Source organism: Pelobates fuscus, chromosome 7 (genome assembly GCF_036172605.1).
Source record: "Pelobates fuscus isolate aPelFus1 chromosome 7, aPelFus1.pri, whole genome shotgun sequence".
NCBI classification, from domain to species: domain Eukaryota; kingdom Metazoa; phylum Chordata; class Amphibia; order Anura; family Pelobatidae; genus Pelobates; species Pelobates fuscus.
Genome location: NC_086323.1, coordinates 192,591,688 through 192,611,425, shown reverse-complemented (window position 1 = coordinate 192,611,425; position 19,738 = coordinate 192,591,688). Strand labels below are relative to the sequence as shown.

The following is a 19,738-nucleotide window of genomic DNA, read 5'->3' as shown; positions in this document are numbered from 1 at the left end:
GGTGGGGGAATTTACTTAGTGCCCCCACCCGCCGCCCAGGGGTGGGGGCGGGGGGAGGACAGTAGGTCCCCCCCCATTATCGTTATGGCCCCCACCCGCCACCCAGGGGTGGGGGCCGGGGGGGGGGGAGGACAGTAGATCCCCCCCCTTATTACTATTATGGCCCCCACCCGCCGCCCAGGGGTGGGGGCCGGGGGGGGGAGGACAGTAGGTCCCCCCCCTATTACTATTATGGCCCCCACCCGCCGCCCAGGGGTGGGGCCGGGGGGGACGGGACAGTAGGTCTCCCCCCCCTATTACTATTATGGCCCCCACCCGCCGCCCAGGGGTGGGGGCCGGGGGGTGGAGGACAGTAGGCCCCCCCCCCTTATTACTATTATGGCCCCCACCCGCCGCCCAGGGGTGGGGGCCTGAGGGGAGGACAGTAGGTCCCCCCTCATTCCCATTATGGCCCCCACCCGCCGTCCAGGGGTGGGGGCCGGCGGGGGAGGACAGTAGGCCCCCCGTCCCCCCCTTATTACCCTTTTTTTTACAGTGAGCAGCCACAGGCTGCTCACTGTTTAGTGGACATGCCCCTACTCGCGATATAGCGAGAAGGGGCATTGGGGAGATTTTAATCTCCCTTGTGCTATTATGGGGGTCATATTGACCCCCATAGAGTGAGGAGGGGACCTGGGGGGCTTATGAAGTGGTGGGGAGCACTGCTCCCTGCCGCTTCTGTCTTTACATATTGCAAGGAGGGAGCTGCACGCCGGTAGCTCCCTCCTTGTAATAAACCGAACAAACAAACGAACACTGATAAAAAGTGTTAGTTTGTTCGTCTGATTTTTTCTATTCATTCATTCGTCTGTCTGATGAATGAATGAATAGGTGAAATTCCCGTTCGCATGTCCAGATGTTTCACTGGGCATGTGCGGGAATCTCAGGGCTATCTAGTGTGGGTAGATGACGTGTCCCACAGGGACTTCACCTACCCACACAAAGATGGCGGCGCCCTGAATATAGATCGGGGCAGAAAATAAAGAATAAAAAATAGGTAATGTGGGGGGCATAGGGGCATTTGGGGGTAACTAGGGGGTCGATTGGATGTAGTTGAGGCGGGAGGGGGGTTAAAAAAAAACAAACGGAATTCGGCATGACAGTGCCGCTTTAAGAATAAAAACAAATAAACCTTGGGACTAATTGTGAAAGAATCCGATTGACTTAAGAGTTCGTCACTAAACTCGGAATAATCTCAACTTAAAATCGGAATTGCGAGACTTGGGCTAAAAGAAGGTCTGAAAAAAAATCTTCCACTGTTTACATTTTTACTATTCAAAGTTTAGTTAAAAATCCCAAGAAGATTCTCACTAATTAGTCTTCCATTTAATATTGTTGGGATAGCTTTCCAACTGAATTGATATTTTTGGATAATCTTTTCAAATGATTCTTTTAACCTATTAAAATATCAAAAAATATATAAATATAACTTAAATACATAAATATAACATAGGATAATATATATATATATATATATATATATATATATATATATATATATGTATATCAAAAGATCACAAAATGTCAATATTTTTCATACTATTAAATCATTTTAAAAGTTTATTCAAAAATATTAAATTGTTCGGAAAGCTTAACCAACAATAGAAAATCGAGACCTTAAAGCGGCACTGTCATGGACACATGAGTTTTTTTTAAACCCTCTCCCTACACTTTTAAACCCTACACTTTTTTGCCCCCTCAATAATCCCCAAATCGCTCTTGGTCCCCCATTTCACCTTTTTCTACTGCCTTGTTTCTTCTCTAGAACTATTTCCTGAGCGCCACCATCTTAGTGTTTCAGGAAATGAGGTTTACTGCATTGTCTTCATCTGCCCACATTAAGCTTGCGCGGTCAAATTCCCGCGTATGGCCACGTCACAGGACGTTCAGAAAGAGTGAAATGAGGCAACGGGAACAAACGGGGAGGAAGAAGTGAATATCCTGGGGAAACTTTCCTAAACACAGGAAGTAGAGGTTATTTAAGCTCCACCCAGAGTCTAAGAAAGTCAAGCGTAAGAAATACATAAGACAAAGCAGTTAAGAGGAAGAAGTGCGGGAATAGGTAAGTACAGCGTGACAGTGCGGGAATAGGTAAGTACAGCGTGACAGTGCGGGAATAGGTAAGTACAGCGTGACAGTGCGGGAATAGGTAAGTACAGCGTGACAGTGCGGGAATAGGTAAGTACAGCGTGACAGTGCGGGAATAGGTAAGTACAGCGTGACAGTGCGGGAATAGGTAAGTACAGCGTGACAGTGCGGGAATAGGTAAGTACAGAGTGACAGTGCGGGAATAGGTAAGTACAGAGTGACAGTGCGGGAATAGGTAACTACAGTGTGACAGTCCAGGAATAGGTGAGTACAGAGTGACAGTGCGGGAAAGGGTAAGTACAGAGTGACAGTGCGGGAAAGGGTAGGTACAGCGTGACAGTGCGGGAATAGGTAAGTACAGAGTGACAGTGCGGGAATAGGTAAGTACAGGGTGACAGTGCAGGAATACGTAAGTACAGAGTGACGGTGCGGGAATAGGTATTTACAGAGTGACAGTGCGGGAATAGGTAAGTACAGCGTGACAGTGCGGGAATAGGTAAGTACAGCGTGACAGTGCGGGAATAGGTAAGTACAGCGTGACAGTGCGGGAATAGGTAAGTACAGCGTGACAGTGCGGGAATAGGTAAGTACAGCGTGACAATGCGGGAATAGGTAAGTACAGAGAGACAGTGCGGGAATAGGTAAGTACAGAGTGACAGTGCGGGAATAGGTAAGTACAAGGTGACAGTGCAGGAATAGGTAAGTACAGCGTGACAGTGCCACTTTAATCAGGATTATTTCATTTCAGATTTAAGATCAAAATATCAAAACTGATATTTATAAGATCAAAACTGGAAACAAGCCAGCAATGCTTTTAGTTTGGTAAGGTAAATGTAAAATTGACTTTGAATTATCGCTTTATTAAAACACCCTGAATGCTATGGGCTGCCCTTTTCCTCCAGGCTGAGGTTATGTTTGCCCAGGGTAATTGGTTTCATTTAGGTGTTTAACAATCAGTTGTGACAATGTAACGACCGTATTCACAGTATTTAAAGTGTTTATTGGACAGGTCTTCTCATTTCACGGTTGCATAGTCTAACAGCACAAAAATATACCATTGAAGTTAAAGTTTTCTTGCACACTTACATTTTCTAGATCATTTGTTTCTAAAAATCTTTTAAACAGTTGGACTTGATACGTAGGGGTATCGGAGATTGAAGAATTCTTTGTAAGATAAAGAATATATTGATTGACAGACTAAATAATGATCTAACTTCTCATTCGCATTGCCCCCACTGCAGATTTCCACCTAGTCACATTTGTTTCATGGGCAAAGGAAAGAATTAAGGGAACTCTTCAGGCAACGGGCTAACATAGGTTATGCAACAGATGGATTCTATGCCAGTAGTGGCTGGTGACATGTGGGAGCCAAGGTTTTTCAGTCTCATTTTAAGGGCCGATTAGTTTCTTGAGAAAAACTTCCAGCTGGTCTTCATCTTTCAGTCCCACAAATTTATCTACCACCCCACCGTTTCTCATTGCAAGGACTGTTGGCACGGCAGATACCTGAATGTGGAAGACGAGAAATTATTCAAATTGGCAATTAAGTAATAATTCTCACTGAACTTAGTATGACAAGTTGCGAAGATAATTCATGCCTGACATCATACTGTGAATTATGGAGTTTCAAGTTGATTCCAGCAATGAGAATTTGATAAGAGTTCCGGTTATATATAACAAACCCATCTGGTTGTAATGTACTTTATTCAGGACATTTTACACCGGACGAGTCTCTGATTATCTTAATCTAACTATGTTATGGATATCGGGTTTAATGATGGACAATTGCTGCTGTGGCTGACTAACGTTGACTGGAAAGACACTTGATACCTCCCAAATGTCCTTCTCGCAGCTCTAACGACCTTCCCAAAGCTGGTGTAGCTTCAATGGTTATCAGACCAGCTATCCAGTCTGGTCTTTAATCTGATCGATTGGGAAGTTATTTTTTTTGGTATTGCACTTTAGATTTTTCATCTTACTCCCGATTCAGGTAGTTTCTCTTCACAGCTGCCAGGTACCTTCTAAAACTACTGCCCACTTTGTCCTTTCAGGAGGGGAGAAGTGTAGACTGGGGGTGCCCTCGAAAGCACAAGCGGCCAGTGTAAGTATTTTCCCCCTTTCCTCATACAGGTATAGCACCAAATGAGTTTAGTTTACCTAGATCATTGGTTTGCTCCAGTCTGTACCGTATATATACCCTGTTGCTATTCTTGCTAATTAATTATGTGAAACTTCCCATCACCGTATCACTGCTCTGTTTCTTTTCATTATTACTTTGTTTATACCATTATACAGGCAGTGCATATCACCCTGCAGCAACATCAAGGAGATTTTTTACATTACGTTATTGGTTCTGTATGTACAGAATTGTTTTTTGGTTTTTTTTTGTATAATTTATCTCGCTTTTATCTACACCAATACAAGTTAAGTTTTATTAGACTCTTGGGATGTATTTAGCAAATATTTAGGTCCTAGTAGTGTTTCTGAGGTGGATAATCTTTAAGGGGACACTATAGTCACCTGAACAACTTTAGCTTAATGAAGCAGTTTTGGTGTATAGAACATGCCCCTGCAGCCTCACTGCTCAATCCTCTGCCATTTATGAGTTAAATCCATTAGTTTATGAACCCTAGTCACACCTCCCTGCATGTGACTTGCCCAGCCTTCCATAAACACTTCCTGTAAAGAGAGCGCTATTTAGGCTTTCTTTATTGCAAGTTCTGTTTAATTAAGATTTTCTTGCTTTGTTAATAGCTTGCAAGACCCTGCAAGAGCCTCCTGTATGTGATTAAAGTTCAAAGTTATTTAAGGTAAATAAATATCTGTTTGAAAGTGAAACCAGTTGTTTTTTCATGCAGGCTCTGTCAATCATAGCCAGGGCTGCATAAACAGAAACAACGTGATTTAACTCCTAAATGACAGTGACTTTAGCAGTGAAATTGCAGGGGAATGATCTATACACTAAAACTGCTTTATTTAGCTAAAGTAATTTATGTCACTATAGTGTTCCTTTAATAAAAAAAATATATATTTAATAGTTCTTTTTAGTCCCCCCCTCCCTGCTTCTTACTTGGCCAGAGAGAGGGGTGGTCCAGTGGCATGGAAAGTACAGCCCGCAGCAAGCGCTTACTTATCTTTCCAGCAGCTCCCTGTGTAAATCTCACGGTCTGCGTGCCGCGCGGAGCGTTGTCATGGTAACCCGTGGCAACGCTCTGACGGCTGCGGGTCTCGCGAGATTTACACAGGGAGCGGAAGGGAGCTGCTGGGAAGGGAAGTAACAGCTTGCTGGGCCCTCCCAGGATCGCCAGGCTTGTAACGGGCCCAGCGGTCCTGGTATGTATTATCGGCAATAGTGGTATCTTTAGTGGCCGATACAGATATTGCCGAAAATACCGAATATCGGCCAATAATATCGGTAAAACCGATAAATCGGTCAATCCCTAGTTGTAGACTACTGGTGGAGGCAAGAACACTTCACACAATTTCCCCAGAAATTTTAGCTTTTCTAGTTGCTAACTATACTGTATGTAGAGAGAAACACAATCAATGAAGATGGAGGTCCATTGTGCAGAAATAAGGCATGTGACACAAGGTTTCTTTCTAACATTTATAGGTAAAGACAACCAGTTAGCAGAAGCTCACACAGGAAAGCTCCCATCTAATAAAATACGCTGTAATTAGGGTTGCCACATTTTTTGGAAAAAAATACCGGCCATGATAATTTGCATAATTAATTGTGTAAGTGTGACATCACAGGACACGACATACATAAGAGTACTTTGCTTTGTTTATAGCATTGTGTATGTGAGGCAGTGAGTGTATGTAATGGGGGGCAGTATAGCAGTGTGTCCTTGTCTAAATGTGTATAACAGTGTGTGAATACGGTTATCTGAGTTCGTGTCAGAGTCTGTGTACTGTGAGCGTGTGTTTATGTCTGTGTATGTTATTGTGTGTATATAGTATATAACAATGCATGTACAAGCTATTTATAACAGAGGTGGATATTGGTACTGATACTGGTTCTATTTCTATCACCATTCTCCTATCAGACCGCCGAATACATACACACGCTGCTGAATTCACACAGACTGCAGAAGACATACACACATATTGCTGAACACACATAGAGACTGCTAAATACACACACAGACAACTGAATACACACACACACACAGACTGCTAAATACACACACTGCTGATTACACACACAGACTGCTGAATACACACACACGGACTGCTGAATACACACACACGGACTGCTGAATACACACACACGGACTGCTGAATACACACACACGGACTGCTGAATACACACACACGGACTGCTGAATACACACACATGGACTGCTGAATACACACACATGGACTGCTGAATACACACACGGACTGCTAAATTCACACACGGACTGCTAAATTCACACACAGACTGCTAAATACACACACAGACTGCTAAATACACACACAGACTGCTAAATACACACACAGACTGCTAAATACACACACTGCTGATTACACACACACGCAAACTACTGAATACACATACAGACTGCTGAACACACACACTGCTGATTACACACACACGCAAACTACTGAATACACACACACACAGACTGCTGAACACACACACACACAGACTGCTGAACACACACACACACACACACTGAAAGCAGCCCTCCCTCATTCCTTGGTCACATCTGCAGTCTAAGAGCAAGATAGCAGGTTTTTGACCTTTCATAACACTGCATGTTTAAAATCAGAATGTTTGCCTTTGAGTGCCTACTACAAATGTGGTCCCTTCTTCCATCATTCCCTGTAAGATAAGGATAATTCACTTAACTGAGAAAACATAAATGATCCTCTATAATACTGAAGGTTATGATTCCCAGCCTCTCCAAGTCCTATATAGGGAATGTAAAGTCCATATGTTACTGGATTGGAGTCTGTCCTGCCATTTGTGTCCCCCATCCCTCATTTACCTGAGCTGCTGGCTATACTCACTCTGTGCTCCTCCGCGGATCCATTCAGCAGAGAGAGGCCGAGATAAAATGTATCTTCCTAATCCTGCCTCTCTCCACATACATTACATTGTAATCTCAATAAAATTTAAATAGAAACGGCATTTGTATTGCCGGTATCTCTGCAATACCGGCACCGGCAAGGCAGCACTAATTACCGGCTGTGCAGGTAAAATACCGGCCAGGTGGCAACCCTAGCTGTAATGAATACGTTTTCTGAAAAATCATTGGGACCACGTGTCCCATGATCTCCATGTTACATAAGAGCTAACATTTTTAAACAAGCTATTTGTATTTTACAGAAATTACCAGCTGGTAAAGAAAAATATGACCAGTTACAAAAAAATGGCAAAACCTGTATAACGGGTTTCATTCCAATGACAAAGTACAGTACCTACCTCATATTTAATGGCAAGGTCCGTATTGTCATCAATATCCACTTTTGCCATCTGCACTTTTCCTTGATGCTTCGCAACCATTTTCTCCAATCTCGGAGCTAGGATTTTACAAGGTCCGCACCACCTGCAAAGAGAACGACTGGTTGGGAATGGGTTGAAAATCGAGAATCCATGTAGCCAGTGGACTCACACCAGTTCATCACACACCCGCAAATGGTCAAAATATTTACTGAAGCAGAATTAGGACATTTCTACATTCTAACAGGAAGGAGCTGGGAGGTCCTGGGTTGTGGACCACTGCAGTTAGAGGGTAGGATATGCAGACACACGGATCAGAGTGAATAGCTAGCTTTCAAACTCGAAGCCAGAACCAATATTTAGGAGCTGAGCTTGGTTTCATAAAAAAATGCTTCTTTATGACTCACAGTACTCAAGTTTTGATGGAGTCATTTATGCAGACATTACACATTGTAGAATGGTTTGACTGTTTTTTTTTTTTATTATTTTTTTTTTTTTTCAATTCTTTATTTTTGAGTGCAGAGTTAAGTATACGTTTCAGCATTTTTACATGGTTTTAACGAGAGGTCGACAGTGTTTCGCTTAGCATAGTCATGATGTGCTGCACTTTTTTTTTTTTTTAACAAAAATAATATCAAACAATTTAAAACAGGATTTATCACATGTTCTTTTGCATGCATAATAACAAAAAATATCTTCCATGTGTGCGTTTCTGAGAGGAGTTTTGTGTGTGTGGAGTGTCTCGAGGGGCTAGGCTCACAGGTGTGTTCTTGTGATGTGAGGGAGAGTCAACTGAGGTTCTGCATGGAGGGTTGCAGTGGCATCTCTTGTGTATGCCTGTGGTGTTTTATAGGAGTCCCCGGTGTATGGGGTGGCAGTTGCCTAGTGGCTGAGATGTTGGAGCGTGTGGCTGGGTATCGTATGGTGCTCTGCCAGGGCGTCTGGGTGGAGATGTATGTCCTCCTTTTTATGTGTACCCCTAACCGTAGGGGGTGGCGGGGGGGGGGGGAGGGGTAGTGTGTCATTGTGCCCCAAGATTCCAGACTCTGCGGGTTCTAGCTCTCTAATAAAGTGGTGGTCTGAGGCGTGTAAGAGAGAGCTAGCATGAAGAGAAGTCAGGAAAGAAAGAACACAAAAAAAACAAAACAAATATACAGTTGCAACTTTAAATTAAGACAAGTGTAAATTAAAACAAGTATAACGACTCATATTGAGTTTCAGCCCAGTCGCGGTTGTTCAGGTGCCGCGGCCATAAGTATTGACCCAGTCCTCATTCGTCCTCATGTATCATTTGCCTGTGAGCTTCCAGCTCTCGGGACGAAGGAGGTGACTTGAGCAGGGTCCCATGTCCCCCTTGGGGTGGTCGACTGTGGGTCCTGATGGCTGCTTGTTAGGCCCAATGCCTGGAGGAAGGCCGGTGCTCTTTCTCTACTGACATGAGTGTGTGGTTAGTTCCGTTGCGGGTTACTACAAGAGTTCCTGGGGCCCCCCAACGGTAGGGTATGGCTGCAGTTCTTAGTTGAGAGGTAACTGCGCTCAGTGATTTCCGCCAGATTAGAGTATTTTTGGAAAGGTCTTGAAAGAATGTTAGTGTGGAGTCTTCGAAGGTCAGGGGAGTTTTGTTCTTCAGCGCCATCATGACCTGGTTTCTATCTTGTGAGGTTAGGCAGCGAAGAATGACGTCTCGTGACGCTCCAGTTGGAGTTTGAGGAGTGCCTGTAACACGAAACACTCCATCCACAGCCATCTTTTTGGAGGCTGTGTGTGGTAGTATGAATGCAAGTAATCTGCGTGTGTAATGAGGGAGTTCTTCTGCAGTCACTGCAGCAGGGATGCCACGGATTTTTATATTGTTCCTGCGTTGTTTGTCCTCCAGGGCTGAGATTTGGTATGTCAGTGTGACTTGGGTGTTTTGCATGTGTTGTACTGTCTCTTTAAGGGTTGAGATGTCTGTTTTGGCAGCTAGTATGTCCTTTTCAGAGGTGTATACTCTTTCATTTATGGCCTGTATGTCAGTTCTCAGTGCTCTGAGGTCAGCTGTCCATACTTGCTGAATGTCGTGCAGCAGGAGTTTTAAGTCCTGTTTTGTTGTGGGAGCAGTCCCATCTGGGATGTCAGTTGGATGGAGTGGACTTGCCTGAATGGGTGTTGTAGCCCTCTGTACGTCCTGTGCCTGGTTCTCCTCGTTCTGGTCCCCGGCAGGAGTCTGCTTAGGCTGTGCAGGCTGTCTCCACATGTCCCCTATGTCTCTGCCTTCAGCCACTGCAGTGGGTTTTTGGGAGCGCCTCCCCATTGCCTTCCGATGTTCCGGTTGTGGGAGAGAGGTTAGTGGCTCCGATCCCAGCGGGGGGAGTATGGTGTTGCCGCAGAGGAGGGCCTCCAGTCCCAGGCTTAGGGGAGTGCAGTAGGCCGCGGTTTTTCGCCGCGGTTTGGAGTGCCTCGGGTTGTGAAAAAAAGGCATCTATCGATGCGGTTCGGTTCTGGGGACCCAGCTGAAGTGGTATGAGGGTCGGATGGGCTTTAGTTGCAAAGATATTTAGGTGGATGGAGTCAAGAGTGTGGGAGCTCTTAGAGATGGCGTCCGCTCGTTAGGCTTGCAGGCTCCGCCCCCCCCCCTTTTTTTTTTTTTATTATTTATTTCTGTTGTGCAGTGCAAAAAATACAAACTGACGGAGTCAATACACATGTTATGTAGCAAATAACATTGTACAATAGAATTCTCGGGATTGGCTTGGGAAAGATGCACATTTTAAATTTTTTCCGTTTTGTTCAAACACAGAACCAGGTACTTGGCAACTATAGCTATAGTGTTGTTATAGGCAGTATCACGTGGTTACCATAACCAGCTCTTACTCTTAGTAATGGTGCAAAGCTAACCGTGCCTGTAAGCCTTTTAGCACTTGCCCTGTAAAAAACATGGCCGTGGTGTATGGAAAAGAGACAGATCAGAGGATAGAAAGATGGAAGGAAGAGGTAGAAAACAGAAGAAAAGGGCGGGTCGGCGAGGCGCGCAGAGGGGAACCCAGGGCGACGGGGAGAGGCGGGGAAGGGGAACGGAGCCACCCACGCAGAGACAATCACCGTTCTCTAAGAACTCAGCGGGCTATCATCCCACGACTCCCACAGTTTCTGAAATGCTCCAGTGGACCCCCGAACCCTAGCAGTCAAAACGTCCATCAAGCGCACTTCCCTAATTCTCATTATGACACTCGCTATATGTGGCGCGTCTGGTTGTATACCAGGTGTATACTATTGCTCTCCTTGCAGCTAGAGTAAGTTTGTGGATCAGTTTTTGCTCCCTTCTTGTCCATCCGTCAATCGATCTGTTCAGAAGGTTTACCCAGGGGTCAAGGTCTGGGGCTCTAGAAAACACCTGTTTCAGGAGGTCCTTCATGAGCCTCCAAAACCTGGCGATTGGTTTGACTTCTTACATGCAACATGCCAGGTTCTATTCCCAGCCTCTACTACTAACTCCAGAGAGCTGGACTTAAAGGCCCCAGTAGCCTGAAACCAGTCCCTGGCCTTATCTTATAGCTATGATAGTCTTATGCCTATCCCACGCATGCTTAAAATCCTTCACTGTGTACTAGCAAAACCATTAACAGATTTATTTACCAATCATTGTTAACAGGAGTAGTCCCAGAAGATTGGAAGTTAGCGAATGTTGTGCCCATTCACAGGAAAGGTAGTAGGGAGGATTCGGGCCAGTAAGCCTTACTTCAGTAGTGGGGAAGTAATGAAAACCATGTTAAAGGATAGGATTGTTGAGCATCTAAAAACACATCGATTTCAAGATCAGAGACAAGATGGGTTTACTTCAGGGAGATCATGCCAAACTAATCTTATAGATTTGTTTGATTGGGTAACTAAAATTATAGATCAGGGTGCAGTAGACATTACTTACCTAGATTTCAGTAAGGCTTTTGACACTGTTGCACATAGAAGGCTTATCAATAAACTGCAATATTTAAGTTTGGATTCCAATATTGTTGAATGGGTAAGGCAGTGGCTGAGTGACAGGCAACAGATGGTTGTAGTCAATGGAGTATATTCGAAGCTTGGGCTTGTCACCAGTGGGGTACCTCAGGGATCTGTTCTTGGACCCATTCTCTTTAATATTTTTATTAGTGATATTGCAGAAGGTCTTGATGGTAAGGTATGTCTTTTTGCTGATAATACTAAAATATGTAACAGGGTTGATGTTCCAGGAGGGATAAGCCAAATGGCTAATGATTTAGGTAAACTAGAAAAATGGTCAGAGTTGTGGCAACTGACATTTAATGTGGATAAGTGCAAGATAATGCATCTTGGACGTAAAAACCCAACCCAAACCTTACTGAAATCTACTGCACCACAGTGATGTATTATTTTAGTTACCCAATCAAAAAAATCAAGAAGATAAGTTTGACATGATCTCCCTTAAGTAAACCCATGTGATTTTAGATGTTCAACAATCCTATCCTTTAACATGGTTTCCATTACTTTCCCCACTACTGAAGTAAGGCTTACTGGCCTATAGTTGCCCGACTCCTCCCTATTACCTTTCTTGTGAATGGGCACAACATTCGCTAACTTCCAATCTTCTGGGACTAGTCCTATTAACAATGATTGGTTAAATAAATCTGTTAATGGTTTTGCTAGTACACCACTAAGCTCTTTCAATACCTTTGGGTGTATTCCATCAGGCCCCAATTTCTTATTTGTCTTCACTTTTGACAGTTGAAATAGAACATCTTCCTCTGTTAACTCACATGTAACAAATGACTAATTTGTCCTTTTTCCTAACTGAGGTCCATTTCCTTCATTTTTATCTGTAAATACTGAACAAAAATATTCATTGAGGCAGTCAGCTAGACCTTTATCCTCTTCTACATACCTCCCTTCTTTTGTTTTTAATCTAACTAATCCTTGTTTTACTTTCCTTTTCTCATTTATGTATCTAAAAAATGTTTTGTCCCCTTTTTTTTACTGACTGTGCTATTTTCTCTTCTGTGTGTGATTTGGAGGCTCTTGTAACTTGCTTAGCCTCTTTCTGTCTAATCTTATAGATCTGTCTATCCTCCTCACTCTGTATTTTTTTTTTTTTTTTTACAATTACTTAATGCTAACTTTCTGTTTTTTATTATTCTGGCCACATCTGCAGAGTACCACAGTGGTTTCTTGAATTTTTTGCTTTTACTGACAAGCCTAATGCAATTTTCTGTTGCTTTAAGCATTGCAACTTTTAAATAATCCCATTTTTCTTGGACTTCATTTAAACTCCTCGAGTCTGATAATGACTCCTTTACACATATTCTAATTTTAGAATAGTCTGTTTTTCTAAAGTAGCACTTTTTACATAAAATTTCAAATGTTGTTTGCAATTCACTTCAATTCAGAGTTTACTGAATAAACCATATTGTGATGGTTTAAAATATATAAATATCTAAAAAAGAAGCACAAGGTAGGGCCTAAGGAAACATGGAATGTTTCTGTAAAACGAGGGTCAATTAGGCTGAGAAAAACAGAAAGGATTACTTAGTCGGAAAAGAGAGGTTTAATAAGCTAAAATGTAAACTAATGGGTCCATATGGTAAGTAGACCGAGTAGGGCAATATAATGACAAAGTGGAGAGGACCCGATATAATTTACTGGTCCCCTTATGTCACTGCAATGAATATACCCTGTTATTCATTGTGTCCCAGGGAGTATTGCCGATGGACATGTTGGGGGAGACTTCACTAAAGTCACTAGAATAGGGAACTGAAATCCAAATGGCAAGACGTAAGCAAACATGACCAAGCTCCGACCACAGTCTCGTAAGAGAACTTTTTCAGATTAGCTATTTTTGAAACCCTAAACAGGTGCAGGAGAAAAGGCTCACCCAGAGCTGCATTCCAATTATGAACTATGCAGCTACTGGATACCTATTATTCTGGGTTTGTCAGTATGAATTTAGCTCACACCTGACAGCTGCCGAGGCTGACTAAGGGGGCTCACTGCTATTTGCCAATTGTAGTGTCAGGAAGACATTTTGGAACTCTGCTGGTATAACACTAAAGTCTATGAAGGTAATATTTTACCAAAGTCAAGATCTCCCTACAGCTCAATCCTGCTGTGGTGGCATCAGATCCCTTTGCTGGAGCATTCCTGGAAGTAGGGCTGAGGAGAGCCGAACCGCCTTTGGTCATCTGTTACTTGCATGCTGTGCCTGCCAATTATAGGCGTCCAATATGCACAGAACTGACATTAGTAAATTACACTGTGTCTTACACCTCCGGCAGCAAAGAGCTAGATCTCTCTATGTGCGTTGTTTCATAGCAAAATACTGCACATACAGATCCCAGGCACCATGACCACTTCAAATAACCCTTTAAATTTCATTAAAAAGCTACGTAGGTACTTACTGCGCATGAAAATCCACTAAAATCGGAGTCTCACTGCAAACCACACGTTCTTGAAAGTCATCTGCATCTTGGACGTTGAACGTGACTCGGCATTGGGCAGATCTGGAAAAGTGACGTGCAGCACAGAAGAAAGGAGAACTAAGGTCAGACGTATGGAGAGGTCCATGATGAAGTGGTTTTGTGCCTTTTACAATGAGGTTGGAAAAGGGTTGTTCACGAACAATACAACCTTTCACAGACTGAGCAAGAGAACGATTCAGGAGTATTCGTTGAGCCATCTGCAGGAGCAAGCACACAACTGGTAAAGGTACCTGTGATATACAAAACTAGACACATATCTATGTACACATTAAAAGGGAAATGGCCACTTCACATGATTTTTTTATGTGATCTGTTTTTCTGTTTACCTACCCCTATTTTTTAACAAATATGTGCTTGTGAGGTGTGTAAATAAAATTAAATGTTAAAATCATTATTACTGGATTATTTGTGATTACTGGATTAACCTCTACCCTGGGACTGAGCGCCCCCGTGTTCGTCATTAATATAAACTCCACCCTTTACACCTGGCAATCAGCACAGAGGGAGGAGGAGAATCAGACACATTGTTTCGATGTCTCCTCCCACATTGCAATTTGTGCCTTGGCTGTGCCCAGACTGAACTAGCAACTTTATAACCAACTTCCCTTCTCTGTGCCCTCTGCTCATCCTGGCCAAGATCACCATTACAATTGATTTCAGCCGATCCAATTCTTCTCCGTAGGGAAGCACTGGGTGCTAATGGGCATGTGTGGAAATTGCCGTGCTGCGCCAATTGGCATCGCCACACAGAGGTGCACTAGACAGATTGAGCGTTCGGCGTCTTCATGAAAAGTGATAATGAAACAAATATTACAGGACCGTTCTAGGAAGTGGCTCTAGCACCTATCTGAGTGACGGACTCATTAACAGCCGCTTGAGGTAGCCTTAGGGACAAATGTAATTACACCTGAGAAACTGCAGGGACAGCTTCTTTGCACCAAAACCACTACATTAAGCTGTAGTGGTTATGGTGCTTAGAGTTTCTTTTTAAGTTAAGGTGACTTTAAATGTTTTAATAAAACGTATAATTTACAGAGATAGGATGGTTCCCCATTAATGCTCACTAAATCTGACCTTCTGCATTTCTCCTTTCCCGTCTCTACATCACAGTACATTATGTTTGGGTATATTTTTATACTAGACATCTGGTACGTCACACATCATAAAAACATTCCAAGAGTCTCCACCAGTACTATCATTCTGTTTGTAGTTTATTGAAAGTCGAATTGCAAAAATAGTCGCGCTGCGACTGTTGCAGACACTTTATGCAAAATGTTTGCAATTTGCTTTTCGTTTCAACACAATTCAGAGGTTAGTGTATAAACTGTCAAGAATAATCTATAGAACAGTTTGTAATGCTGGGAAAGAAGAATTAAGGAAAAAGATGACCTACGCTTTTCAGGTTTCCCGACAAAACAGCAGAACCGTACATCTAGTATATAAAATGAAACACAATAAGTGACTAACAAACATACTGCAAATAAGGCTGAAGGCTGCCTGGAGACCAACAATGTCTAGTAAACTTCTACAAAAAAGCAAAGACCAAATAATAGGTAGCATAGAACCTTGTATCTTGGCCTTCATCAGAGCCATCAAGTATTGGGACTAGAACTCATGCACCCAGTATGGCATTTTTGTCACTATCCCATCTCTCTCGATGAGCTAGGACAGGGATAGGCAACCTTCGGCACTCCAGATGTTGTGGACTACATGCCCCATAATACTCTTACACCTATTGTAGCGGAGAGGTAGTATAATCCACAGTATCTCCGCTGGTAGACAGGAACAGCATATAATAATCCAGGTAGGCAGGTACAGTATACAATAATCCCGGTAGCGTTATAAGAATCTTTCCTTCCCAAGAACTAGACGACACATAGGCTGGGAGTCAACTGAGGTTTTATTCCCTCTGTACAGCAGAACCGGTCTTTTCACTTAAAAATACATAACTTGCACGTTATTCGTGCCATTTAACCGAATGGCATCTGTATAGATAGCTGGGATCTGAGCGCATACTTCGGGAAACTACCGCTCAGATCTCAGCACAATTAGCCAAATGCCACACAAAACATTGTTTTATAGGAACACACAAGAAAACACACGAATGAACAGTTTGTATGAAACTACCGAAGGACCGGTGGTCCCGAACGGTCTGGAAGTCCAGTGGTGTTCGTGCCGCCGAGTTGCCGATTTTAGTTCCAGGCACACGACGACCAAACACCGCTGGGCTAAAAGGGGATCTAAGATGGCCGCCGCCTGGTCGGTATCCGAACGGCGACCACCCTGCGAATCAATTAACAGAGGCTAGATACACTGTTGCAATCCGTTAATGGGAGCCACACGACTCCCTGTGTGTTGTCTCCCATTCGGTACTTTGTTTGTTTCACGAACAGTGTTGAAAGTCACTGTTCGTGAAACTACCATAGGAATGCTATCAGCTTTCGCGCCACTAGATTACGAATGCCCTCTATCACATATCACGAACAACTTAAAATAAGCCATATATCACACCGTCTCTCCAGGACAACCATTATACATTAAAGAATAGTCTTAAGTGGCTAGGTTTGCCACACCCATAATGCTGGCAAAGCATCATGGGAGGTGTAGTCCAAAACATCTAGAGTGCCGAAGGTTGCCTATGTCTGAGCTAGGACATCCAGTGGTGGAACTTTGCAGAGGAAACAGAGTGTCCAGACCTCCACCATTATCCTGCTTGGATGCAACACAGTAATTACCAGGATAATGGGGGTGGGAGGAATAGAACGTGTTTTGGCTTTTTACCATTTTCAATTCAAATAAACACATTATTTTGTTTGCCTTCTACAGAGAGCTCCGAATGTAGACTTTGAACCTGGATGACTATTGATCATGAAACCATGATATCTCATTTATGGGCCCACCCGGGCCCACCCACCCATGAAAACAAAATAAAGTTTCTACTTACTTTGAACCTAGAGCCAAGCAAAGCTCGCAAAGCTGATTTTCTTCCTCCTGTAGGGATAATTGTGGGACAAAATAATAATATTTTGTGAAAATAATGGAACATTAATAATTGTATTAATATAGCGATATTATTTGACCACACCCACAATTTTGCTTTAAAGAGATACCTACTACTTTAACTCTGATCCTAAATTCTTGCAGTTCTATTTAATTCTATAAGTCAATACAACAGGGCTTGGCAAATTTGCTTTGAATATAGGAGCCAGCTTTTAAACTAACAAAGATTTGTATTCAACGACAAAAATAAAATTCTTAAAGGGATACTATAGTCACCATAACCACTACAGTTAATGTAGTTCCAGTGTCTATAGCCTGTCCCTGCAAGCTTTTCAATGTAAAAACTGCCTTTTCAAGAAAAAGGCAGTGTTTACATTGCTTCCTAGTAACACCTTTAGTGACAGTCACTCAGATGACCACTAGAGGTGCTTTCTAGTCCAGTGCTGCACAGTATTCAGCACCTACATTTAGCGTCTCCACGCTCTGCATGGAGCAGTTGAATGTTCCCCATAGAGATCCACTGATTCAATGCATCTCTATGAGATGGGAAAAGCACTGGATTGGCTGAGATCAAGATTATCTCAGCCATAGAAGCAAGGCCAGCATGGCGTGGCATAAAAGGGGAGTAAAAACACCTTTCCTATGCGATTGTGGGTGGGCTGGTCACCTAACCAGACACTCACACAGACATGAACTCACTGATTTGACGCAGACTGACAGACACACACACTAACAAATTTAAGTTCATCAAGCCTCTCTACTGTCAGGATTGCTAAGTGATCCAGCACGCAGAATAATATCACACCTAGGACTAACGATAACGTATAACTGGACCTTTGAATGGCCAGACTTAAAGTATCCAAGAATAGTACATGCCGAGGTCAGGGATACAGAATGAGACAACGATGAGGGAAAGCCAAAAGTCAAGGACACCAGGGAAGTCAAATGAAGCCAAAGTCAAATACCAGAAATACCACGATCAGGAACACTCTCTCGGATACCAGCAGAAGGAAACCACGACAAGGCAATGAGCAAAAGGAGAAATAAATTTAATAACCCTCTTGCAGTTTTTTTATTTTTGCAGTGCATAAAATTGATACAAGCAGGCCCTGGGGTGCCCCAAAGGCAGTCCTCAAGTTTTCCTCGCTTAACATGCGGGACAGATGAATGGTATGCACAATTTTATGTTATAAGCAGGGTTAACTATAGTCATGTATAATGACATACTTGTAATACAGTGACATGGAAGCTTTGCATAATAGTATTTCAAAAGCAGGCTTAAACGTCCATTGTGTCACAGAGAGAAGAGATTAAGTTTCAGGAGTAGATAAACATGCGTGTGTGTAAGTTTGAGTAGGTAAGTGTGAAACATGGATATCTGCGACAAGCGATAAGTGATAAATGTGTTTCTGTGGTATTGTGTGAGAGAGGGAGATAGCATAGACATAGCCACAAACATAATTGTGTTAGAAATCCTGGTATGCAGAGTCAGTGTTCGTGAGTGTCTGGGTAGCGTTCATTAGTGAGCGTGGGGGGGGGGGGGGAGCCGCCCGCTTTCTGGATAGTCACCCCATTCCTTCAGGTGGGAACCGTGTCTGCGGCATTGGGGGTTCACGTTGGTAGGCGGTCAGCCAGGAGTTAACCGGTTGCACCCTCCAGCTCCAACCTGGAGGCCTTTATGTTAGTGTGGCGCTGCCTTCGGCGGCCCGGTCTCCGCCTGTGTGGTTGATGCGCCAGGGTTGTTCCCCTGGTGGCCTGCGGCCCAGATGGGCTAGCGTGGTGAGGTGTAGGCTGCTTTATCAAGGCTTTGCCCAAAGGTAGCCCAGGCCCACTCCGGTCGACACCACCACGTTGATCCCCCTTACTCCAGTTCTCCTGCTTCTGTTGCAGCTCCGCCGCATGTCGGGCCTTATTTCATGCCCAGAAGGTTTTGAACAGCTCGTTCAGGCGGGTGATGAGTGATTCGCTTGTTTTGGTGTGTTTCAGCGGCCCTTCTCCTATGCATGATTACGCGTCCGCCATATTAGCGTGGCGGGCTGCCTGCATACATGTTGCGTGGTTAGTGCTGTTGTCTACATTTAAGGGCCACAGAGGTGTGCTGATCGAGAATGTCTGGACCGGGACAACCCCCCACCGGTCCTGGGGGGGGGGGAGGCAGCCGTGTGCTGCGGGCGTTGCATGTGTTTGTGAGCTGGGAGAGCGGCCGTCTCTCCCCTGCCCTGCTTGGCATAGGCCCCAGCTCGGTCATTCAGGCGGGTATGCTGGGCGTCTGAGGTATCCCTCGGTTCGCCAGTTGCTGCGGAGCAGATTGAGGTGAGTTGGGGTTCAAGATTGGGCAGGTTGCCCCCGATTTCAGCCGGTATTCAGACCAGGGCCCAGGAGCTCATAGCGTGTGTGACTGTTCAGCTCCACAGTCAGGCCACGCCCCCACCCTCTTGCAGTTTTGATTGGTCGTAACTGGCCTTTGACCCCAAAACGTGTGGGTCTTTTGTGTGACGTCACACGCATGGCAACAAGATCGTGGGTGGACGTGGGGCTACAATATAGCGTGGATCCGCAGCGGCCGGCGTCTACCGACATGTTGCAGCAGTCATAAAATACTGGCGCAGGACCGCTGAGTGTTATCTTCATTACAGCTAGGAAGGCAATTTTCGGAAAATCTGGATAATGAGCAATGTAGTTACTGGCTCAAAGAATTTATCATCAACAAATG

The 19,738-nt window shown here is 43.9% G+C and overlaps 1 protein-coding gene across 1 annotated transcript in view; it reads right to left on the bottom strand.

Moving 5' to 3' along the window:
- Positions 1-3,106: 3,106 nt before the first annotated feature.
- Positions 3,107-19,738, bottom strand: part of TXN2 (thioredoxin 2) — a 33,795-nt gene continuing 17,163 nt past the window's right edge. Inside the window, exons 2-5 of the mRNA XM_063427036.1 lie at positions 16,970-17,016; positions 13,945-14,222; positions 7,541-7,664; positions 3,107-3,633 (exon numbers count right to left, since the gene is read on the bottom strand). Coding sequence (XP_063283106.1) covers positions 3,517-3,633; positions 7,541-7,664; positions 13,945-14,222 — 519 coding nt within the window. The 5' untranslated portion in view covers positions 16,970-17,016 and the 3' untranslated portion in view covers positions 3,107-3,516. The remainder of the gene's footprint in view (positions 3,634-7,540; positions 7,665-13,944; positions 14,223-16,969; positions 17,017-19,738) is intronic.